General features: G+C 50.8%; 1 protein-coding gene across 5 annotated transcripts in view; it reads left to right on the top strand.

The window, feature by feature from the left end:
* GTPBP1 (GTP binding protein 1) overlaps nt 1-22,119 on the top strand; it is a 28,414-nt gene extending 6,295 nt beyond the window's left edge. For 2 of the 5 annotated variants that reach the window (XM_046646675.1, XM_046646676.1), the window contains exons 2-12: nt 225-336; nt 6,279-6,485; nt 7,069-7,417; nt 13,682-13,805; nt 14,934-15,048; nt 16,532-16,676; nt 16,808-16,990; nt 17,784-17,919; nt 18,532-18,710; nt 19,431-19,631; nt 20,536-22,119. In XM_046646675.1, coding sequence (XP_046502631.1) covers nt 299-336; nt 6,279-6,485; nt 7,069-7,417; nt 13,682-13,805; nt 14,934-15,048; nt 16,532-16,676; nt 16,808-16,990; nt 17,784-17,919; nt 18,532-18,710; nt 19,431-19,631; nt 20,536-20,628 — 1,770 coding nt within the window. In that variant the 5' untranslated portion in view covers nt 225-298 and the 3' untranslated portion in view covers nt 20,629-22,119. The remainder of the gene's footprint in view (nt 1-224; nt 337-6,278; nt 6,486-7,068; nt 7,418-13,681; nt 13,806-14,933; nt 15,049-16,531; nt 16,677-16,807; nt 16,991-17,783; nt 17,920-18,531; nt 18,711-19,430; nt 19,632-20,535) is intronic. The other 3 variants (XM_046646678.1, XM_046646677.1, XM_046646674.1) reach the window with 2 other exon arrangements.
* The last annotated feature ends 2,079 nt before the right edge of the window (nt 22,120-24,198 follow it).

Below are 24,198 nucleotides of genomic sequence, written 5' to 3'. Positions count from 1 at the left end.
TTCTGTGGGTTGTGGTTCAGACATACTTGTTTAGTACATTGTTTAAGGCTTTAGGCTCAAAGGCTGTTTAAGGAGAGGCAGAGAGGGCATAAGGGGGCTGTGTAGCTATTTTAGACTAGGGTGCGATGGGGTTCAGTCAGGATCTTTGGTCAGGCTGTTGGTCTGCTTTGGCTGTGGTGCTCTTCTAGTAAGTGTGGTCCTAAGGCTGTTGGTTTCTCTTCTAGCTGGTTCTAGTGAGCCCTACATCAGAGCAGTATGACAGCCTCCTTCGGCAGATGTGGGAGAGGATGGACGAGGGATGCGGAGAGACCATATATGTCATTGGGCAGGGATCAGGTGAGCATAGTTTTCCTTTCACTTTATTTTTAAAAAATTATTTAGAGCACATTTTCCCTCTTGTATCAACTTTCCCTGTTCCTGTGTCTCAGTCGCAGTGATTCTTTAGCGTCTGCAGAACTGTTTGGGAGGACGTAAAGTACAAAGTGAGAATGTCAGTTCCCACCTTAGTGTCATAATGTGCCTGACTTTAAGGGTTCGCTTTCCAAGCGGCTTTACAGATGCTTCTTTTCTCCCTCCAGTACTCTCCATTTGCATAAAGGGAAATGAAAGACAGAGCAAGGAGCCTTCTTGTCCAAGGTGACAGAGCAGGTCACAGCCGGGTCTAGAATTAGGCGGTCTCTGGGCAGCTCTAGGCCCTCCTCTTCAAGCCGGCTTTACACATCCCGTCGCTACTTACTGTCCGTTTAGCAGAGAACCTCTGTGATTCTCGGTGTCAGCAAGAAAAGGACACTCAGAATTCCTCTCTTCAGCAAGGCTGCCTCGCCCCGGACCACACTGACCAGTGTGAGTAGCAGTGATAACAGAGGTCCTCCTTTCTCCCTGTGAGATCCCGTCAGACATGGAGCCTTGTTACCGTTCTGGAAGGGACTTGTTATTGTCCTCCAACCCGCTTATTCCATTGTAGTGGAGCCCCCCTCTTTTAGAGGAAGCCAGCCCCCGTGACAGAATCCCAGATTACATCCTGAGCTTTTTTTATCTGGTTGTTCCTAGTTTATACCTTCAATATAAAGCCTCCTTACCTTCATCTTCATTATGACATTATCTTTGCTGAAATGTCAGCTGGGCTTGTTAACGATTATGAATTTAGCCTGTACCAGAACTTGCCTCTGTCGTCTTTGCAGGAAGACCCAATAGGCATCAATACATCATTAAAGAAACAGTTCTTTTTGCTGAATGTAGGCTTTGTAAAGGCAGGTAATAATTCTTTTGCAGTCTGAGTTTAAGATGGAGGAAATCTCAAAATCGTTCTTTAACTCTTTGACACATATCTATTAAGTATCTTCTAAGGACTTGATACCGTTGCAAAGCACTTTTGGATACTTAAAATCTGGTCTCGGTCCCAGGGAAGAAAGATGGCTTATGCACAGATAACCTCAGTAGAGAACAGTGTTTGGAAATGCCGCAAGAGTACACAAGGAAGAAGGGTTTCATCTCCAAATACTGCTGTCCCCTCCTTTGAAATGTCTCTCATATCTGTCCGTTCCTTTCCATCTTTGCTGCTCCCTCCCCAGTTTCAGGTCTTATCAACTTAAAGAAGGCATGGTCAGAGAGATAGGCAAACCAAGAGGTTGCATGTCAGGAAAGGGAAGGAGTTGGTCAGCATTGTCAAATGCTACAGAGACAGCAAGGAGAGAGTCAGGTTTAGAATAAGCCATTCTTTTTAGTGACTAGGGCATCATTGGTAGCCTTTTGGAAGCTTTTGTTCAGGTGCACATCTGGCCTGCTGTAGTAAGATGAACCAGTCAAAGGTCACCTCATGCTTGTAGAACCACATCTAAATCAGTTTTGCTGAGTGTTAGGACTGTGCCTTGAAGATCCAGATTCTTAAGACTCCCTTCTCCCCCTTTATGCTTTAATGTGGACTCTTAGTGAATTTTGTCACACCTTGGCAACTCGCAACTAATTAACCCTTCCATGGCAACGCGTAGGAAGACATCAGACATTCATTAACGCATCTGCACACCCAGGCATTATCTTTGCGTCTCCCTATTGGGTACCATTAGATTCCTAGTGACTCCTTCCTGCAGGAAGTCATCTGTAAGGAATTCTTTAGAGGTGGAGAGAGATCGTAACTAGTTAAACAAATTGAACGTCAAACAGGACTAAACCAGATGCAAGGCCCCCAGGGATCAGCTTCATCACTGACTTCCTGGGTGTGCTTGGTGCTTCACCTCTGTTTATTGCTTCCATCCTCTGTAAAATGGGCATAATGACATCCTTCCCCATCCTACCTCAGAGACATTTTGTCTGGGTAAATTAGACACGAAAAAATTCTAAGCAGTGCAGAGGAATGTGCTCTTTAAGTATACATTCTTAATTTGAGATTAATGTTGTAAAAGAAGGCAATATGGCCTAGTAGTTCAGGATCTGGAGCGTGATAGGTCTGAGTTTGCCTACTGGCTCTTTTCCTTGTCTTAAAATGGGGATAGTAAGAGCATCCATCCCATGGTGTCGTGGTACGCACTATATAAATGTTAGCCGGTATTAGTGGTTGCAGTAGTAATTTTTTTTTAATTTTTATTGAGCTTATGATAGTTTACAACCTTGTGAAATTTCAGTTGTACATTATCGTTTGTCAGTCTTGTTGTAGGTGCTGCATTAGTAATTTTTTAAGGGATCCAGGTTATGGTTGATTTACCATGAGATTTCTTTCAAAAAGAACCTTGCTCATTCCTCAAATACTAAGTCATGACTTTCTAAGAGCCAAGTGCTGTGTTAAAGTTCAGGGAACATAGGAGGAGTGTTAAGTTGTGTGGAGAGTCAGGGAGGGCTTCAAAGCCTTTCCAAGGGAGGAGGTGCTGCTTGAATTACATTTAAAAGATGAGTAGGAGTTTTCCAGGTAAATGAGGCAGTCGTGAGTGAGCAGAGAAAGCCGCACGCACAAAGGCACAGAGGCGTTGGTGATTGTGGAGTATTTGGTGGACTGGAAGGGATTCAGTAAAATGGGAGTTTAGAGTGTGAGCCCGGGAGTGTTGGGAGGGGAGGCTGGACAGGTAGGCAGGGCCCAGATCTTGAGGCTCTTTGAATGCCGTGCCAAAGAGTTTAGACTTTTATCTTAAAAGTGTGGGGAGCCTTTGCAGTGTGTCGAGCAGGAGCGTGCATACAGGAAAGGCAAGTCAGATGGCGGGACGGAGATCTGTCTGATTAGGTTCCTGCGCAGCTGAACGTGTGGACTTTAGTGATTGGACCTCCTTGGTCTTGTTTCCACTCTGACAGCGTGAGGAATGCATTGCATGCTGGAGACGGGTAATGTGACTGGGGGCATTTTCTGGAAGCCCTCGATGGATTCGGTGACAGTGGTGATTGCCCCTGGTGTGGAACAGGACGTAAAAGCATTGCTTTTCGTTGTACCAGAAGCGGGAAAGGTTGGATAGAATTTGGGGGTCTGGCAAGAATGGCAGGGTTAGCAAGCTTTCTCTTAGGAACACTTCCCACAAGCCCTTCTCTAACCCAGATTTCCAGAGCTCAGTTGGCCATGAGTTTAGAAGCTCCTCAGCCCAACTGCTCCCACTTTGTTCATTTGTTTTGCATTTTACAGACATTTGAGGACTTGACATAGGAAAGGCACCCCTCGTGGGCCATCCAGGAAATGTTTGCGATATGGTCCCTGTCCTCAAGATGCTTATGTTTAGTGGAGGAAGGTGTGCATCCAAAACACTATTCCACAAGGTGTGCTGTGTGGTAAATGACATAGGGGAGCAGAGTGGGGATGGTTTTGACAGGTGGAGATGCACTGATGGGTTTTCTAGGATGAGAAATACATGAGCAAAGATGTAGAGCTGGAAAAGTGCAGAGAACATGGGATGGTGACTGGGCCACTTGCACTGGGACAAAACTTAGAAGGGGAGAAGGAGGAGGGGGTTTGGAATAAATGGGGGTGGCCTTTAAGGAATTGGAACTGAATGTTGCTGGGCCTGCGGAGCCCTTCCAAGGCTTTGACTCGGAAGTGACGACGTCAGAGCTATGCTTTGTTTAGGAGCTTAAACTTGTGTGTCTATGCAAGATGGCCAGGAGGGAGTAGAAACTGGATTTGCTAAGACCAGTTAGGGGTCTGTCTTGGTGATTCAGGTAGAATAAGGGCCTGAATCAGGCTGGTGGCGTTGGATTGGCAAAAAGAGCAGGGACAAGGAAAGAAGGGCGAGATGTACAGCAAGAGTCGGCAGGACTGGAGTGATGAGTGTTAAGCTTGGGTGACTGGAGGGATGATGTTGTCGTTACAAATAAGGAAGGTAAGAGGAAGAACTGGTCCGGCTTTAAGAGGAGCCCTTGCCAGAGGAAAAAGCTCTCGGTTTAGAATCAGAAGACCAAGCTCACAGAGCCCCTCTGCTCCCGACCAGCTCTGAGACCTCTTAAATGGGAACAGTAATGCCTACCTCGTAGGGTTGCAGTTAGGGCTAAAATGCTTTATTAATGGTGTTAGTTTTTGTGCTGTTGTTTAAAAAGCGGGTGAGGTGGTTGAGTTTGGACATTGGGCTTCTAGGAGTTGTCCCGCAAGCAATTGGAAGTTCAGTGTAGAGCTCTGGGAAGAGGACAGTGCTAGAAATGAATGCTTTTGTAGTTTTCAAAATGACAGTTGAAGCCATAGAATGAGGTGGCCAAGGGGAATGCTTAGAGAACAGGAAAGAGGGCCACCGACTGACTAGTTGAAGAGACTGGCATTTAAGGGACAGGAGCAGGAAGACCTAGCAGAGGAGAGCGAGGAGGAACCAGAGGGCGGGGGGGTGAATCAGGAGGGTTCAGGCAGTAGGCAAGCAGGGTGGGAGGGTAGTCATTCAAGAAGCAAAGGGATGGTGGCCAGCAGTGTGGGGTACCGTAAGGGTCAAGAAAAGGGCATTGGATGAGTGGTTAGAAGGCCATTGATGACTTGAAAGCTAGTTTCTTCCACAGTAGTCAGATCAGAGTGAGTAGGTGGGGAGGAAATACAGCCAACAAGTGTCGCTTACTTTTGAGATGCTTAGAGGAGATGGTGGCTCGGTAGATAAGCAGAAGCAAGGGAAGAGGGGGGTGGGTTTCCTTTTCGTAGTTTCAGAATGACTTGAGTTTGTTTGGAAGGGGAGAGATGGAGGCGGGTGAGAGAAGGTGCTGCTAGGTCTTTGGAGGGGGTAAAGGAGAAGAGTTTGGGCAGCCTCTGGGGGAGGATCCTAGGGAAGGAGCAGGGGTGCTCTCGGAGATGGAGCAGCTGGAGGAAAAGCTGGGGGAGTTATTGTAGGAATTAAATCCGACACCACGGGGAAGGCACCTGATGGGATTATTGTACAGTAGGTGCTCAGTAAATGATTGCTTGGCTGGTCTGCCCTTCTGCTTGACTCACTTCCTCATCCTGAGCTCAGACTCGTTTTTCCAGCCACGTGCTGGACATTTCACCTTAGCCACCTCAGTTAAAAATCTATCCCTAAAATCATTTTTAAATTCTCTCCCCATTTTACTTTGTCTCCTGTCCTCATTATCTTTTACCTGGATTATTAGAATTACTTCCTAGCTGTGCTCCCTTTTCTGGTCTTTCGCTTGCCAGTGCATACTTTCTGTTGCTGTCCAAGAGATCTTTCTAACCCACAGCAATCTGATCATGTTACTCCCCTGTGGAACCCCCAAGGCTTCCCACTGCCCAGTACATAATGTGATTTGCTGCTGTCTGTCTGTCTGCTTAACCACTTCCACATCTCGTGGTCTCCCATTGCTTGATAGCCTGCTCCCCAACACACCTAGCTGCTTACTGGTCCCTGAATGCGCCATGTTCTGCCATGTTCCCTGCTTTGCTCCTCTGCTAGATGTCTTTCCTCCTTTCTCTGTGGGCCCGTTCTTCACGCTTGGAGACCCAGCTTGGAGTGAGCGCCCTGCAAATTGTCCTCTGCCTCCCCAGGCAATGCTAGCTGCTTCCGCTTATGTTCTCTTTGTGTGACTCTGTAGTATAGCACTCAAGCTGTATTGCAATTAATTAATTTCCTGTCTGTTTCTCCTGCTGGGCTGTGAGCTTGCTAAGTGTACCTTTATTCCCAGTACCCAGCATGAGGCTTAGCATAAAACCTGAGAGAGTCTCAGTGATTACTGTTGAATGAATTAATGAATGCCCTGCTTGATGGGGAAGCCCATGCCCTATTGTTTGTTAACTCTCTGTGTGCCCAAGTTTTTGACCTGTCAGGTAGAGAGAGCCATTTTTTCCTCTGGTGTCCTGGGTGTGGCCTTCGTTAGGGATGGTTGACTGGCTGGCTTGTTGGCAGGCTGATGTCTGGGCTCTTGTCACCAGATGGGACTGAGTACGGGCTGAGTGAAGCTGACATGGAGGCCTCCTACGCCACAGTGAAGAGCATGGCTGAACAGATTGAGGCCGATGTCATCCTCCTGCGGGAACGTCAAGAAGCTGGGGGCCGTGTGCGTGATTACCTGGTCCGGAAACGAGTAGGAGACAATGACTTCCTGGAGGTCAGGTGAGGAGGGCTCAGAACTGTTCAGGGGTCCCCTGCAGCATGACCTTGGGGTCTGGGGCTTCACAGAGAATGGTGATTGAGCCTTTGACACCTGGTATGTCAGCTTCACCCCTTCCCTTCCTAAGGCATGGAAATAGTATCCAGAGACATGACAGCTCCATTCTTTATTTCTGCACGTCCCCATCCCTAAATATTTCCGTTTGGGAAGAGTGGGAGGGAGGCCAGCCATACATTCTGTGAGCTGCATTTGCTTTCCCATCAGCCAGTAAGGCTAAAAACCAGGGTAACGGAGGAGAGCGTTTTGTGCCTCTCTTGGCTTTGGGGCTCCTGTCTGGCAGCTTTGGGGAAGCTAGTGGAAGTTAAGGAAGAAAGCCACTGTGGTGGGAACCTAGTTCCTCCTGAACAACTGTTTCTCCTCCCTGGATACAGCTCCAGGAACATTCCCAATGTGCTCATCCATGAACGGGAGGAGCAGTGAGCCGGAGAGGCTCAGGGGCGGGCCTGTCCTTACAGATCCGCTTACTGGGGTTTGCTCACCCACCCACCAACTCTCACACGGATGTATGGGTTCCTCTACATGCAGGGTAGCAGTAGTGGGCAACGTGGATGCCGGCAAAAGCACGCTTCTGGGGGTCCTGACACACGGGGAGCTGGACAATGGCCGAGGCTTTGCCCGCCAGAAACTCTTCCGCCACAAGCATGAAATTGAATCTGGTCGCACCAGCAGTGTGGGCAACGACATTCTGGGCTTTGACAGCGAAGGCAATGTGGTGAACAAGCCAGACAGCCACGGTGGCAGCCTGGAGTGGACAAAGATTTGTGAGAAATCCACTAAGGTGATTACTTTCATCGACTTGGCTGGCCATGAGAAGTATCTGAAGACCACTGTCTTTGGCATGACGGGCCATTTGCCCGACTTCTGCATGCTCATGGTGAGTGTGAGGTGCCCCTGAGAAGGAGGCTTCGGCTGGGCTCTTGGGAGTGTGGTGACGTGCAAGTGTGTGAAATTGTTCTGAGACACAGGCATGTTGTTTTGGGCTTTGACACTGGGTAAGGATGACAGGTTTTGCAGGGGCGCCCAGGGCTCTGAGTGTTACATTTACAGTCTTCTCAAGGTTAGGCCAGGAAGGGATCCTCTAAATAAAAGCCAAGATGCCACTGGCACACTTCGCTTACTGTTCAGAGAAGCGTAGAGGAGGGTTTCTTCTGCGGCTTACTACCTTCAGAAATGTTTTCTCCTGGGTTTGGGCTACTCTGAGGAGATGATAGCACCAGGTGGCACCCTCAGAGATGGGGAGGGCTGGGGAAGACCTGGAGGAGAGCACAGACAGTAATCACGAGGGGCCTGAGAGTGTCAGCCAGTCCCAGGTACTCACTCAGAGGCTCCTGCATGTCTGGCACTGTGAGGACACGGCAGTGAACGGGGGCCGTCTCGGCTCCCGCTGAGCTTACAGTCTAGTGGGAACAGATTTTTTTTTTCCTTTTTCTCCCCAAAGCCCCCCGGTACATAGTTGTATATTCTTAGTTGTGGGTCCTTCTAGTTGTGGCATGTGGGACGCCGCCTCAGTGTGGTTTGATGAGCAGTGCCATATCCGCGCCCAGGATTCGAACCGACGAAACCCTGGGCTGCCTGCAGCGGAGCGCGCGAACTTAACCACCCGGCTATGGGGCCAGCCCCTAGTGGGAACAGATTTTTAAGCAGCTCATCGTGTTGATGAACTGAAAAGAAAGGGGAGTAGAGGTTCTGCATCGGATCTTGTTGGTAAGCTTGCATTTGGGTCCCTTTGATCTTCCTCCCTGGATGGACAGTGGAGTCCTAGAGGCCCTCACCCTTGGTCACAACTGCACAGCTTTCACGGAGAGCGAGCAAGTGAGCACGTTTTCCTTTGGCAAGTCCTTCTCAAAGCCCTTCCCCGTTTCCCAGTCCCTCCAGCTGTCTGTATTAATAAGTGTAGTAAACACAAGCATCTGTTCAGAGCAGACTTGATCAAGTTGCCCCACAAACACAGGTTCTCAGGCAAATTCTCCCCAAACTGGAGAGTAAAGAGAGGCAGAACATATGTATCAACACTCTTGTTGGCTCTCTGCCCAAGGTTCTTGGGATCTCAGCATGGTTTCATCTCCCATATCTTCGAGCATTGCAAAGGGCCACTGCCGACCTTGACTGGGCTCAGGAAAGCTGCTCTCCAAGAAGGGGTGTCAGTGGAAGGTCCATGGGCATATTTGGGGGATTTGTTGGGTTGATATTAAGAAGGATATAGAAACCAGTTTAAAATGAGCATTTTTCTAACTGAGCTACAGTGCAAGGACAGTTAATGGAAATATCTGTACTCCGGAGGAAATATTATGTATTATCTGACTTTTAGGCCATGATCCAAATATTGAAAATTTCTGTAGAAAACAAAAACAAAGAAATACTTTGTTATTGTTCCATGGCAATCAATTTCTAGGGAAAAAAGTCTTTAAAATGTATAGACAACAAAGCAATAGAGCTCTGTCTCATCCAGGTTGGGAAAAATAAAAGCAAACCAAAGCTGGGTAGGAGGGTGGCTGGAGGGAAGGGAGAGAGGTAGGGGGAGGGAGTGGAGGTATCTCGGTGCAGGCAAAAGGGAGCACAGGCCTGGAACGGCTGTGTCAGAGGGCTGGCGGCTCACCTGTGGCCCGAGGATCAAATGAGAGCATCCCTTGAAAACACTCTGGAATGTATAAAGCACTTTGTAAATATGTCATGGCAATTTTAATTTTAATTTTCTTCTGTTTTAGTAAGTAGCACATTCATATGGTACAAAAATAAAAAGGTACCCAAGAGCCCATGGTGAAAAGTCTCCTTTCCTCCTCTGTCCATTTTCCTCCCAGAGGCAACCAGTATTTTCAGTTTCTTATGTATCCTCCAGAGATATTTTGTAGTCATGCCAGCAAAAGTATATATATTCTCTCCCTTCAATTTCAAACGTTCAGAGAAGTTGAAAGAATAGTACACACCCACCGCTCGGATTCAGCCGTCATTAACATTTTGCCATGTTCATCTGTGTGTATGATGGATGCCTATGTGTATCATTTTTTCCTTGGTTTTTTGGCTGAGTCATTTGAAAGTGGATTGTTGACATTGTGACTCTTCACCCCTAAAAACTTTAGCACACTCCTAAAAGTAGAAACTGTCTCCTACTGTGATTGCAACCAGGAAGATGCACACGAGTGCCCTAATACCATCCAATATCTAGTCTGTTCATGTTTATATTCTGTCAGATATCCCCACATGTCTTACAGATGCTTTCTTTCAAAAATGATCCAGTCACCACTCTTTATGGTAGCATGCTTTATGTACTTTGCTTTTTTTCCTTAAAAATATATCTTAGAGATTATCCTATATCAGTAGATAAGAGTTTCCTCTTTCTTTTATATGACACACTTGTGCATGTGCTGTCATTTATTTAACCAGCCTTGATGGTGATATTTAAAAACATTTACAGGCATGCGCCACGTAATGACGTTTCCAGTCAATGACAGACCATGTATATGACGGTGATCCCATAAGTTGTAATGGATCTGAAAGAGTCCTGTCACCTGGTGACATCATAGCCATCATAGAGTCATAGTGCAACACATTACTCACATGTTTGTGGCAGTGCTGGTGCAAACAAACCTTCTGCGCTACCAGTCATATAAAAGTATAGGCATGCCGTTATGATACTTGGTAATGATAACGAATGACTATGTTATTGGTTTATGTATTTACTATTCTATACTTTTTATTGTGATTTTAGAGTGTATTCTTTCTACTTATAAAAAAGTTTACTGTAAAAGAGTATGCCATGTTACACTGGCAGCAGCCTCATACGTCTCATGTTTACCACATCTCTAGATTGCATTGTTTTCTCTTGCTTTATTTAATCTCATGTTGTTTTGTTCATCACAGCCCCTAAGCGTGCAAAATGCACTGCCACCGTTGCCAGTGAGGTCATGTCGAGTGATTGATCTGGAAACAAAAATAAAAGTGATTAAGGACTACAAAGGTGGAAAATCAGTGATGGTTATTGCTCGCCAGTGAGGCATGTCCCCTTCCACCATAGCTATGATCTTGAAGAAGAAAGTGACAGAAGCTGTTAAAGGATTTGCTTGATTGAAGGCAACGAGACTAACAAAAATTTGGGAAGGGCCTATATCAGACATGGAGGAACTTCTAATGACCTGGATTGAAGACCAGACCCAGAAGCATCTCCCTCCCCGCACTGTGACCGTCTGGCCAAAGTAAAAAGCTTGTTTGCAATGTTGAAAGAAAAGGGTGGACCTGGCTGTGGTGTTGAATTTACTGCTAGCTCTGGGTGGTTTAAACGATTCAAGAATCATTATTCATTACATAATGTGAAAGTGAGGAGTGAGTCTGCAAGTGCTGATATGAAGGCAGCTAAGGAATTTTTGGGAATTCTAGATAAGCCGCTTGTGGAGGAAGATTACTTGCCAGAGCAAATATGGTTCAATATGGTTGCGACCTCCCTGTTTTGGAAAGATTGCTTGAAAGGACTTTCATCCCTAAGGAGGCCAAGTCAGTGCCAGGTTTCAGGTTTTAGTGACAAGATAACAGTCTTGCTTGGGGGGGAATGTTGCAGGCTACACGTTGAAGCCCTTTGTGATCTGGCACAGTGAGAACTCCAGCACTTTCAAGCATATCAATAAGCACACACTTCCAGTGCACTACAGGAGCAATAAGAAGTCATGGATGACCCAGCTCCTCTTCCGGGGTGCCCTCCTGAATTGCTATGCCAGCGAAATGGAGCAGTACTGATTGGAGAATAACATACCTTTCAAGATTTTGCTTATTGTTAGTAATGCTCCCAGACATCCTCCTTTTATTGGTGATCTTCATCCCAATATCAGAGTGGTGTTTCTGCCTCCATACACCACCTCTTTGATCCAACCAATGGATCAAGGGGAGTGATAGCAGTTTTAAGGCCTACCACCTGAGGATGACCTTTGCCTAGGTTATTGCTGTAACTGAGGACGACACTGATGCAATTCTGGAAACATTACAACATCTATGATTGCATCAAGAACTTTGCTTGGGGGGCCGGCTCCATGGCCAAGTGATTAAGTTCACGCACTCTGCTTCGGCGGCCCAGGGTTTCGCTGGTTCAGATCCTGGGTACGGACATGGTACCGCTCATCAGGCCACGCTGAGGCGGCATCCCACATGCCACAACTAGAAGGACCCACAACTAAAATATACAACTATGTACTGGGGGGCTTTGGGGAGAAAAAGGGGAAAAAAAAATAAAATAAAATCTTTAAAAGAACTTTGCTTGAGCTTGGGGTAATGTTACCAAGGAGTATATGAGTGGCTTCTGGAAGAAGACACTCAAGAGGTGTGTCCATGACTTCAAAGGGTTTACCAAGGATGAAGAGGTTGCAAAAACCAACAAGGCTGTGGTGGAGATGGCAAACAACTTTACCTGGGTGTGCATGGGGATGACATCGAGGAGCTCCTAGAGGTGGGTCCTGAGGAACTGACTACTGGGGAGTTGTTGGAAGTGGAACAGGAACGCAGAGCTGAAGAAGAGGCAAGAGAAAGGAAACTGCAGGGGAAGAAAAAGAAGAAGAACCCCCAAGAACATTCACAGCGAAGGGTTAGCAGGAGCTTCCGCAGACCTCAGCAAGCTCCTTAAGAAGTTTGAAAATATGGACCGCAACATTGACAGGTTTTTATTAATAGAGAAGAATGTTCATGGTACGTTATCTGCTTACAAGCAAATCTATGATGAAAAAAAGAAGCAAACAAGGAAGCCACCGTGGACATATTTCTGAAAAGAGTGACACCTCCTCAGGAAGAGCCTCAGGCAGGTCCTTCAGGAGGTGTTCCGGAAGAAGGCGTTGTTATCACAGGAGACGACAGCTCCATGTGTGTTAGTGCCCCTGAGGACCTTCCAGTGGGACAAGGTGTGGAGGTGGAAGACAGTGATATTGATGATCCTGACCCTGTGTGGGCCTAGGCTAATGTGTATGTTTCTGTCCTAGTTTTTAACAGAAAAGTTTAAAAAGTAAAAGATTTTAAATTTTAAAAATAGAAAAAAGCTTATAGAATAAGGATATAAAGAAAAAATATTTCTGTATAGCTGTACAACGTGTTTGTGTTTTAAGGGTTAGGGTTAGGGTTAGAAGAAGAAGAGTCAAAAAGTTACGGAAGAGTCAAAAAGTTAAAAAAATTAAAAAGTTTATAAAGTAAAAAAGTGACAGTAAGCTAAGGTTAATTTATTATTGAAGGAAGGAAAGCATTTTTAGTAAATGTAGCGTAGCCTGAGTGTACAGTGTTGATAACGTCTGCGGTCGTGTCCGGCAGTGCCCCAGCCTTCACGTTCACTCGCCACTCTCACTGACGCCCCAGAGCACCTTCCAGGCCTGCAGCTCCCTCCGTGGTCAGTGCCCTGTACGGGTGCGCCATTTTATCTTTTGTGCTGTATTTGTACTGAACCTCTTCGATGTTTAGATGCACAAATACTTACCCTTGTGTTACGGTCGCCTGCAGCATTCAGTACAGTAGCAGCTGTGCAGTGTGCAGCCAAGGAGCGCTAGGCTAAGCCATAGAGCCTCGGTGCGGAGTAGGCTGTGCCATCGAGGTTTGTGTAAGCGCACTCTATGGTGTTCATACAACCACGAAATTGCCTCCTGACGCGTTTCTCAGAACGTATCCCCGCCGTTACGTGACGCATGACTGTGTTGTTGTGGGAAGGAATAGTAGCAGTAATAACTGCTGCCATTGCTTAACACCTAATTCATGCTGGTTGTGTGCTGGACCTTTGACATACGTTATGGCATTTAAACCTCGAGTGACCCTCTAAAGCAGATATTAGCCCCCCATTTTATACAGGGGGAAACTGGGAGCCAGGGATATTAACCTGAATCTACTGTGATGACTCTAGACATCTGTTTTCCCAGACTGCCTAAGTTTGTCTTTTGCATTGTTTCTAAGTCCCCTCAGATTTTTCTAGCCCACATCATTGAATCAGAGGTTAAAGCAATCTGTGCCCAATCTGGCTTTCATCTCACCCATTTTGATCCTGGCCTGAGACTTGTGCCCCTGTGTCCTGTTCTGACGGGCCTCAGAGATGGGAGCTCGCCCTTACCCTAGCCTTCTGCGAGCCCCTGTACCTGCCCAGCTGCACCCTCTGTCTCTTGTCCTGACAGTTCTTTCTGTGTTGGGGCAGGTGGGCAGCAATGCTGGCATTGTGGGGATGACTAAGGAGCACCTGGGCTTGGCGTTGGCACTCAATGTGCCTGTCTTTGTGGTGGTCACCAAGATTGACATGTGTCCTGCCAACATCCTGCAAGGTAAGTGAAGCCTTCAGCTGGCAGCACTCTCTCTATTTGGGACAGTCACCCTGTGTGCCTCCTTGGTGGTCTGCTGCCAGGGCTTCAGCCCAGAGTCGTCCTCTGCTTCTTTGGTGCTCAGACCTTGGCCTGAATTTCCATCACCCCAGAATCTTCTGCTTCCTCCCTTGTTTGGCTCTTGGTCTGAGTACAGCCTAGAATTACCTGCTCTTTGTTCCTTCTGGTTCCACATCCTTGAGGTCCCTAACTTGGCAGCTCTCTTCAGATGGCCTTAGGCAGGAGTTGGATTTTACTGCCTAAGCTGGATGTGTGTGGGGACATTTGGGCAGAGGGTCTGATTACCTTTTAGCACCAAAGGCTTCAAAACAGGGTTCCAGGACTAGGCCTCCCTGCATTTCTCCCTCACTGTTTCCGATGGTAGAAGACACGTGGAGAGGTGTCCTTCTGGAGGGCCTCATAAGGGCTCCTGCAGGTGTCTAAATGTGCTAGAGATGCTATAGTCAGACGAAGTTGTCTCCAGGAAGCAGAGCATTCTGGGAGAACGTAGTCCTTCTTGTGGACACCCAAGTCACTTGCTTACAGGCTGTGGGTCTGCTAGAGACTCTGGAGGAATCTGACAGGTTTCATACTCATCACCTTAGCAGACAGGCCCCCTCTGTGTTCTCTTTCTACTCTAACAAGCACACATCCACCCAAAGTTTTGATCTTCCTTTTTGCTTCTCCAGGCGTTGTGGCATTTAACACTGGTCCGGCTTTTTTTTTTTTTTTTTTTTTTGGAGGAAGATTAGCCCTGAGCTAACATCTGCTGCCAATCCTCCTCTTTTTGCTGAGGAAGACTGGCCCTGAGCTAACATCCCTGCCCATCTTCCTCTATTTTATATGTGGGACGCCTACCACAGCATGGCGTGCCAAGCGGTGCCATGTCCACCCCCGGGATCCGAACCAGCAAACCCCAGGCTGCTGAAGCGGAATATGTGAACTTAACCACTGCACCACCAGGCCGGCCCCAACGCTGGTCCATCTTATGTCTCCTGCTTGTATCCGTAATGAGTGGACTTGTCTTGCCCTGGAAACCTGCCCAAAGAGAAGGCTGTGTCCCCCTAATTCTGTTCCCTTTCACCTTTTAAGAAACCCTGAAGCTGTTACAGCGCCTGCTGAAGTCACCAGGCTGCCGGAAGATCCCTGTGCTGGTGCAGAGCAAGGACGATGTGATTGTCACGGCCTCCAACTTCAGTTCTGAGAGGTAGTGGGGGTGTGAGTGTTTACTTCCGGGCAGGCACAGCGATTGGATGAAATAGAAGATTCCAGTCTCAGCTCAGGGCCTCCCAAGTGGCAGTGTTGCCAGGGGCTGCATAGGGTGACCTGGATTTTGAGGAGCTGGCCTCGCCGAGGTTGGAATCCCAGCTGAGGCTTCAGTCCTTATCTGTGAAATGGGAATAACCTCACCTTCCTCATAGGGCTCTCGTGAGTGTTGGAAATGATGTATGGAAAGCACTTAGTGCTGTGTCTGGTTGCTGTGTGATAGATACACAGCCATTTTTATAACTGTTGTTAGTAATTTTCTTATAATGTTTCTCAGAAGCTCTCTAATCAAGATCAGGTTTGGCATTTACTCGTTAGGTATTCTTTGATTCCATATTTATTGGATGTTTGTTCTGTGCCAGGCTCTTCATCTAGGCATTGAGGGTTCAGTTGGCTTGGGCATAGTCCTTGTCCTCAAGGTGGGTAGCTCCTTGGTCAGTTACTCTCTTAATAATAGTGAACTTTGTTAAATCTGTTCCTTCTCCCAGAGTTTTGGGGCTGCTTAGGAGCCATCTGCCTCCTGGCTTGGTCTAGAGTGCAGGACCCAGAGCAGCCTGGCATTTTGGCCTGTGGCTCTGCCCTGACACTGTCTTCGGGACCACCAGTTGGCCAGCAGATGGGGGTCTGCTTCAGACGGCTCCATTTCACGTCACTCACGTTGTCCGGTGCCTGTTCTGTGCAGGCGCTATTCACTGAACGGTGGAGAATATATCATTCTGATCTCGAGGAGTTTGATTAACCCTGGATAGGAGATACAGAGACCAGTGAGATAACTGAGGAAAACCAGACATAGTTACAGGTAACAGAGACACAAGAAGTTCCTTTAGAGCTCGAAGGAATCGAGAGTGCCCGTCTGGGAAAGGCTTCCTGGAAGAAGCAGCATTGGAGATGGGCTCCGAAGGATGAGAGGAGTTGGTAGTTGGACAAGAGGGAAGGAATTCAGGCAGGAGGATCAGAGTGAACAAATAGACATGAGGGCCAAAAGTACCAAGCTTTTAGGAGAAGGCAAGCTTCTCTGGTCTGGCTAGTATAGGAATTTGAGAGAAATAAACCTGCGGAGATGTGGGGAGGAAGGATCCAGGCTATCTCCTCGGCAGCGGAAGGCGGTTACGGATTTTAAGCAAGCTTGTGTGCTTTAGGAGGAAGAGGCTCCCATTAGCTCCTGAAGTAGAGCACTGGTGGAGGGACAGGAGGGGACAGATTTCAAAGACAAAACTGAGGAAGAGAAGAAGGCCTTGGAGCGGGTGTGGCTAGGAGTTGCTAGGTCAGGGCAGAGGGGTAGAGCCCTGGGACGCAACGGAGGGGGCCAGTGGGGCCCTTGGAGCAGCGGCTGGTCCAGGAGCCCTCCTGCTTCCCCCGCCCTGGGTCAGGCAGGAGCTGGCCACCCGAGCACCCTTCTTCCTTTCTCTTCACTCTCCACTTAGGATGTGCCCGATATTCCAGATCTCCAACGTTACAGGCGAGAACCTAGATCTGCTGAAGATGTTCCTCAACCTCCTCTCTCCCCGCACCAGCTACCGGGAGGAAGAGCCTGCTGAGTTTCAGATTGATGACACCTACTCTGTCCCGGTGAGTGGCTTCTGGTGGACTGGGCAGGGCGGGAGGCTGGGTGGGTCCTCCTTACAGGAGTGTTGGGGCAAGTGTGTGGTGGGGAGGGCCCAAGTGGGGATGGACTTACTGGGCCAGGGTCTTCTCTGCAGGGTGTGGGGACAGTGGTGTCGGGCACAACACTGAGGGGCCTGATCAAGCTGAATGACACGCTGCTGCTGGGCCCAGATCCCCTGGGTAACTTCCTGTCCATTGCTGTAAAATCGATCCATCGCAAGCGAATGCCTGTCAAGGAGGTGCGGGGCGGGCAGACGGCCTCCTTCGCGCTAAAGAAGGTGAGTGTTGATGACACCAAAAACGCCCCTGAGGCTCTGCATTTTGCTAGACTCTGTGCCATCTCCAGTCCTCGTGGCTGCTCTGTAAGGCGGGGATAACTGACCTCACTTTGACAGATGAGGAAACTGAGCCTCAGAGAGCACAAGTGACTTGCCCAGGAGCGCGCAGCTAGTAAGTGCTAGAGCCAGGACTTGAACCCAGGCCTGCCTGCCTCTAAGCTCTGTTCCTCCCCCTACTGCCAGCAGGGTGCCCTGAGCTCAGTGGTGAGGTCCGATAGGTGCCTCCCTGCAGCGCAGAGGGTCCTTCTGCATAGGCCGTTGGAGTCCATGCCGAATCCTCTTCCTGCTCAGCCTTCTGTCCCTGAGGATTGGGATGAGTGCTAGCTCTGGGGTCACTTACCTTCCCCGCCAACCAGATTAACCAACAAAATGGGGCTTTCTTTATTCCTGCCAACAGTCACATCATGCTCGCCCTGTTCTTTCTACCTGAATGCGTGCCTGCCTTTGCCCTCTCACCACCCACTTAACTCTTACCTGTCCTTTGAGGCCCGGCTGAAATGCCACTTGCTGCACAAAGCCTTTCGTGACTCCCACCAGCACTGTTCAGGCTTCCACATAGCAGTAACGTCTGCATCGTACTGTTGCCCCAGAAGGCCTCTGGTCCAGTGCAGTGACACGGCAGGGCCGAGTTGGGGTAGTCCCCATTCCCAGAAGAACAGCTCGTCCTCCGGGACCAGGGGGTCAACCAGAAGGCCTCGGTGACCCTGAGGTCTGGGATTCCTTCTTTCTTTAGATCAAGCGCTCGTCCATCCGGAAGGGCATGGTGATGGTTTCCCCACGCTTGAATCCCCAAGCATCCTGGGAGTTTGAGGCCGAGATCCTCGTCCTCCACCACCCCACCACTATTAGCCCACGCTACCAGGCCATGGGTAAGTGTCTAAGGGTGCTACCAGCCCAGGAGGGCCCCTGCTCTAGCTCCCTCTAGAAAGTGCTCCAGCAACCTGAAGTTTGAGCTCCAGCCAAGAGGCAGGTGTCTGTCCTGTGCAGTCAAGCCGTCCCCTCTGTCCACCCACGAGCTGAGGTGTTTGTTCAGTCCTGTGAACACTAACTGAGTGCTGGCTCTGCAGGGCTCTGCAGACCCAGACCTGCCCTAAGAGCCTCACCCTCAGTCCTTCAGCAACATCTGCTGAATGCTGCTGTGCTGGGCGGTGGGGCTGAGGTGCTGGGACAAAGACGGGGTGGGCAAGGGCCTCCCCTCAAGAAGCCTCCAGTCCAGGGAAGGCACACATGCAGACACAGGGCCCTGTATTAAGGAGCGTGGGCCCAGGGACGGGGGCATCTAACTGGAGGAAAAGGTGGGAGAGTACGAGGCAGGATCAGATCCAGGGGCAGGCCGCCAGCTTACTCGGCCACACTCGGCCTCCCTGAGGTCTGCAGCCTGCTGCAGCTCAAGAGTATTTCGTGCTTTCACTCACTGCCTCCCCTCCCCTGAGGGCACTGGGCAGCTCAGGCCTGTCCTGACCTCCTGGGTCCCTTGGCAGTGCACTGTGGCAGCATCAGGCAGACAGCCACCATTCTGAGCATGGACAAGGACTGTCTGCGCACTGGGGACAAGGCCACCGTGCACTTCCGCTTCATCAAGACCCCTGAGTACCTGCACATAGACCAGCGGCTGGTGTTCCGGGAAGGCCGCACCAAGGCTGTGGGCACCATCACCAAGGTATGGCCGGGCAGGCCTCCTTGCCTGCCCCCAGGGGACACCGGGGCCACTCCAGTTCTAAACCATGAGCAGAACAGGCTCTTCTTGAGAAATCCTGTGGACTCTTCCCTAACTGCCAGGGGCAGAGGCACTAGTCCCTGCCTCGGGAGAGCTGGAACAGCACGTCCCTCCTGGGTGGCAGCTCTTAAGATTTGTTATAGCCACACTCCAAATATTTCTAGGTACTGAGGTCTTCACTTGGGCTCTTTGGGAGGCCTGAAGTTAAAACTTGCCCCAGCCTCTTGTTGCAGAGGGAGCAGGACCCTCGGGCTGGAGATGCGCTTGATGCTCTGTGGAGTTTCAGCCAGCTTAGCAAGTTCATCTCACCAGGCTCTGGCAGACTGGACCCTGGCCTGGGAGCTGGGCTGAGTGGGAGACGGCCGAGGTTCACAGACCATCTGTGGGAAGAGCACCTAGGGCAGGGAACAGGACGGAGTCCTTCTGGGCTGGGCTGAAGCAGGTGCGATGTCAGCCCAGGCCGTGGCAGTCCTGGGACACAGTGGAGATGAGAACATCTCTTCACCCACTGCCCCTGTCATGGCCCTCCTGCCATCTGCCCTGCCCAGGAGCAGCCAGGTGGGGGAGTTCCTGAGAGAGAGGGTGGGGGCGGGGGAGCGGGCAGCTGAGCTGAGGTCCCTGCCTGCAGCTCTGGCCTCAGCCTCACCCCCTTGGCTCCTGCAGCTTCTCCAGACCACCAACAACTCCCCAATGAACTCCAAGCCCCAGCAGATTAAGATGCAATCGACAAAAAAGGGCCCCCTGACCAAACGAGAAGATGGGGGCTCGGCTGGAGGGCCAGCAGTAGGGGCACCTCCGCCTGGAGACGAAGCCTGCTCTCTAGGAGCTGCACAGCCAGCTACGTCCAGCAGTCTCCAGCCACAGGTGAGCGCGCGTCCCGGGCTGGTCCTGGGCCCCTGGCTGAGGGTGCGGCCATTACTCTAGTGGGTAGAGGTGACAAGTAGGAGAGCCTCAGGCAGCCTTCACTCACTGCCACGTCTGTTCATACATAGAAGGTGTTTCCCACAGCTCCTGGCACATAAGTGCTATCTAAGTGTGAGCTATTTGTCTCTTAAGGCAGTGTTTTTTAATCTTTGAGATGTGGCCTACATAAAATCAATTTAATTGGTACTGCTTATTAGCATTTCCTTTTAATCAAATAGACTAGAAAAATGTCATCTTCCCTTTCCTAGTCAGAGTAAGTATTGTGTGTGTGTGTGAGTGTGAGAGTGACGCGTTTGTGCTGCCATCCAAACGGTTTGAGAGACGCTGCCTTAGAGGGTCCTCCTGTGCCTCCTTCCTGACATGGCACCTCTGGAGGGGTAGGTGGCCTTGGGCCCTGTGTCACTGTGGCTCTCAATCAGCATCTCCTACCTGCTCTCTCCTGGCACGCCCTCACCTCGCTCCTTCCGGAGTCTGTCTCTCTCCGCCTCCTCTGCTCTCTTTCCCGCATTGAGCCATTCCTCTGGCTCATTCATTCCCTTTCTCTGTCCACCTATTAGTGGTGGCAGATGTTGGTTTCTGTTCTCTTTGTGCTTCTCTGAATGGCTCCCTCTCATGCCGTTATCACATGTAACCCACCCATTCAGGAGGAAGGGAGGGTGGGCCAGCTCCATCTGACAGAGAGGAAGTGCCAGGCTCTGGGTCACATCAGAGATGACCACTCAGGGTAGGCTGGGACCACATTAGCTCGTCTCCTGCCGCCTCTTCCCACTGCCCCAGCCCCTCTGCTGTCTTGTCCTGCTCCAATGGGCCACTGCTTCTCAAGCTGCTTCTTTCTCTGTTTCAGCCCAAGCCCAGCAGTGGCGGCCGGCGACGGGGGGGCCAGCGTCATAAGGTGAAGTCCCAGGGGGCCTGTGTGACCCCTGGCAGCGGCTGCTGAATCTACCCCAGGCCCACCCCGTCCACCCAAAGGATCCTCGTACTCTGGCCACTGCTCCACCAGATGGGCCAGAGCAGCTCTGACCACCACTCACCCTCCCCCAGGCCACAGCCGGAGCCTCATCATTCCCTCACCCCCGTTTTCCAGGGGGTTGTAATTTATAAGCTGAGGAAGGTGGCCAGACTTCTGGAGGACTGACCATCTCCCACCCTCTTCCCTGCCTTCTTCCTCACCCCTGTTTTTTGTACATCTGGGCCCTTAGTTTTTATTCTTTTTATTATATATCTATCTCTCTACTGTGTGTGTGCATGTGTGCGCGTGCGTGTGCGTGTGTGTTGCAGGAGTGCGGCTGGTCAGGGTCCTGGCAGTCTCTCTTTTTCTCTTCCCTGGCCGCCTGCCCGTTCATCCGCGTGTCTCTGCAAGAACCTTCAGGGGCTGTCAGGAGCTGAAGGCGCCCTCCTTCCCTGGGTTCTCTCCTCTGTGCCCGGAGCTCCTCCATGGAGCCAGACGCCGGCCTGAGGGGCTTCTGGGTGTAAGTGTCTGCTGCTGCCAGAGCAGGGAGCCCTCCAGCGATGTGGGGACTTTAACAGGTGGAGAGTGGTGGCTTCCTCTTTTCTCTGTCTCCCTCTTTTTCTCCTTAAACCCCAGAACAGGTAATGCCAAAAGCTCTTAAGTTGTAACGTGTAGATGTGTGGAGGGGAGAGGCGATTGGATTGTAGGACCCTCCCCGCCCCTAACTCTGACCCTTGCCACTGACCCAAAGATGGATGGTGGCTTTGCTTTCCCCTTGGAGACAATCCTGTGCTTGCCTGGCTGGCCAGGGTGATGGCTGCTGTGCCGATCAGCCGGGCTGGAGGCTCTCTCCTTGCCCAGGAGCCACCTCCTGCTTGGACTTTGACTCTGAATCTTGTTGGGCCTCGGCGCTTAGCCTGCTCAGGTTGTGCTCACTAGCGCCTCCCATTGGTTGGGGTACGGGGTGTTCCTCTGAGCCAGGCCAGGCACCCCTCCTTCCCCACCACACCCCTGCCACGTCGCCCCAACATGGCTGCTACAGGAGCACAACAGTGAAGGGCCTGAGCCCCAGGTTTGGACACCCCGATTGGGGTGTGGGGAGGCAGGCAGGGCAGAGTGAAAAAGACTCTTCCAGGCCCAGCACAGAGCAGTCAGATCTCTGGAATAATCACTGCCTGGGTGGCGGTGGGTTTCCCAGGCCAGAGATGGCAGTGGGGCTCTGAGCCAGCCTTGTCCGAGCTGTGGACTGAAGCCCCAGTTTAGGGTGAACTGATGGGCGGAGACGTGTTCCTTCTCTCGCCGGGCAGTCACCCAGCTAGCTGGGTCCCTCCCCAGCCTTGCCGCCCCCTTCCCTGTTCCTCCTGCTTCCAGGCTGCTGGTTCCTCTCCAACCCTCCTTCCAGTTACTTCTAGTTACCACTAACCTGTGGCCATGGACTGACCAGACCAGCACACAAAATAAAAGTTTGTTTGAAGTTGACAGTGTCACGTTCCCTGCCCAGCCCCTCCAGGTGGAGGTGCTGCCACGGGGAACACTCACTCTGCCTGCCCCAGAGCCCCGGGCTGCAGAGCAGGGCAGGGCTGGGAGGAGCCCAGCTTCTCCTGTCAGGCAGACGTGGCTTGAAAACCCAGGCTCCTCCACCAGCGTTGACACAGGACAAGTTGCCAACCTTCTCTGAACTGTTTCCTCATCTACAGCAAGAGGTGAATGCTTACGTCAGGGTTGTTGTGAGGATTCAGTGAGCGAGTGTCTCTGAGGCCCTGACGTGGTGCCCAGCATGTGGGAGGTGCCAGTGGACGGTCAGCACACTGCTTACCACTCACACTTGCTCCCAGGTCTGTAGTAGAGGCCACAAGCTGGGGGACAGGCTGGAAAGGAGAAATGTGGCATTGACACCTCTCTGCTGTGTGGCTGGGGCTGAGCCAGGTGTCTCACTCACTTCATGTACTTTGACATTCGCAGCTGCCATCTGCGAGGGAGGTGGTGTTAGTTCCGTTAGTTAAGGAAACAAGCTCAGAGGAGCAGTGCCGCCAGCAGGCGTGTTCGTTCCCGCACCAGCCCTCGCACCAGCCATTCCCGGTCAGCCACTCCAGCATGTCCTTTGGCCCCTGCCTGTTTCCCGGTTGCTTTTTGACTCTGGTTCTGCTTCCAGGGGCTCCAGTGTTGAGCAGCTCCCTGCTGTCTGTCCCCTTGGCGGTGCTTTGGAATTTGTCTTTCCACAGGACTTGGCCATGGTGGAACCTCAGAGCATTTTGTTTGAATCCTTTTGCCCCTGTGAGCGTAACCACTTTCCTTACATTTGGAAGCTGCGGCCTCCATTCTGGCCTCTGCCTCAGACACTCAGGAGGTCGGTCTGGATCTCTGTGGTCGCCACACCTACTAGCAGGGGCTGACTGAGTATAGCGTTGTACTGTTGCTAACAGGGACTACGAAGGCCCCTGTGGGTCTCAGCGCCACCAACTATCCATTTGGAACAAACACCAGCCCTTTTATAGTTGATGAAGAATAAAGCTGTTAATCGATCCTCTCACGGCAAATCCTGACCGTTCTGTACGTGCAGCTAGCGTTTGTGGTGTCTTTAGTTCAGTCAGACCACTCTTCTGGCTTACTGGCCTACCTGGCACAGGAGAAGGCAACAGGAACGTGCCATGGGGCAGGGGGAGGCCCAGGTTTGACTGGGGTCATGGGAGCTACCACAGAGAAGACGGTGTGAGGGTTGAGGGGCCAGTAGGATTAGGACGTGTGCAGACGGGCAGAAGGTATGTGCCTGGCCCAGAGGGCACGAGCAGGGGCACTGAGCCTGGACAGCGTGTGGCAAGTTCCAGAGACTCGTTTATTGGTGTTTGGGGATGTCTCCTTTGTTGAAAAATGGTGCTAGATGCAGAGCAGGTGTTGAGTGAAATAGGGGTGAGTGGAGTGAGGATTGTGGGGGGCGAGCCGTGGGACTAGCTCTGTCCCTGGACTTAGAGCTGAGGGGTTGAGGATCTGGCCCAAAGCCTCAGGCTGGATTTGCACTCCCCCTGCCTGCCTCTCCTGTGGCATCCCTAAACCCCTCCCTCCTGACCTGTTCTTGCTATATTTTCTTGGCTGAGACGGGGCCCCACTGTGGGCCAGGTGTCGGTCAGGACAAGAGGCCTCGTTTGGGAGTCCAGCTGGGGAACCGCCCCTGGCTCTTGAAGCAGCTCATTGGAGGCACTGGATCTGAGGGGAGATTTGTGGGGAAGGGCCGGGACCTGCAGGACCTGAGCTGGCAGATTCTGGCTCCTCAGGGGACCCACCCCTTGTCCTGTCCCAGTACAGGGACCAGGGGCGAATGTGTAACTCCCATGGAGGAGGATGGTCAGTAGTGAAGTGGGTAACTTTCTGCTCAGATGGCACAGAGAGAGACGCGAGAAAAGCCTCCTGCTTTATCACATGTCAGTGACGGCCCATAAAGCCACCTCCCTTCTTCCTCCTGCCTGCCCTCGGGCCCAGCAGCACTGGCGCAGGGCCAGCCGCAGGCCCCATCCCTCATCACGGCAGGGGTTTAGCTGAGAGGCTTGGGTTTCTCAAGTTTTA

Source organism: Equus quagga, chromosome 19, assembly GCF_021613505.1.
Source record: "Equus quagga isolate Etosha38 chromosome 19, UCLA_HA_Equagga_1.0, whole genome shotgun sequence".
Taxonomy (NCBI): Eukaryota; Metazoa; Chordata; class Mammalia; order Perissodactyla; family Equidae; genus Equus; species Equus quagga.
This window is presented reverse-complemented; position numbering and strand designations above follow the sequence as displayed.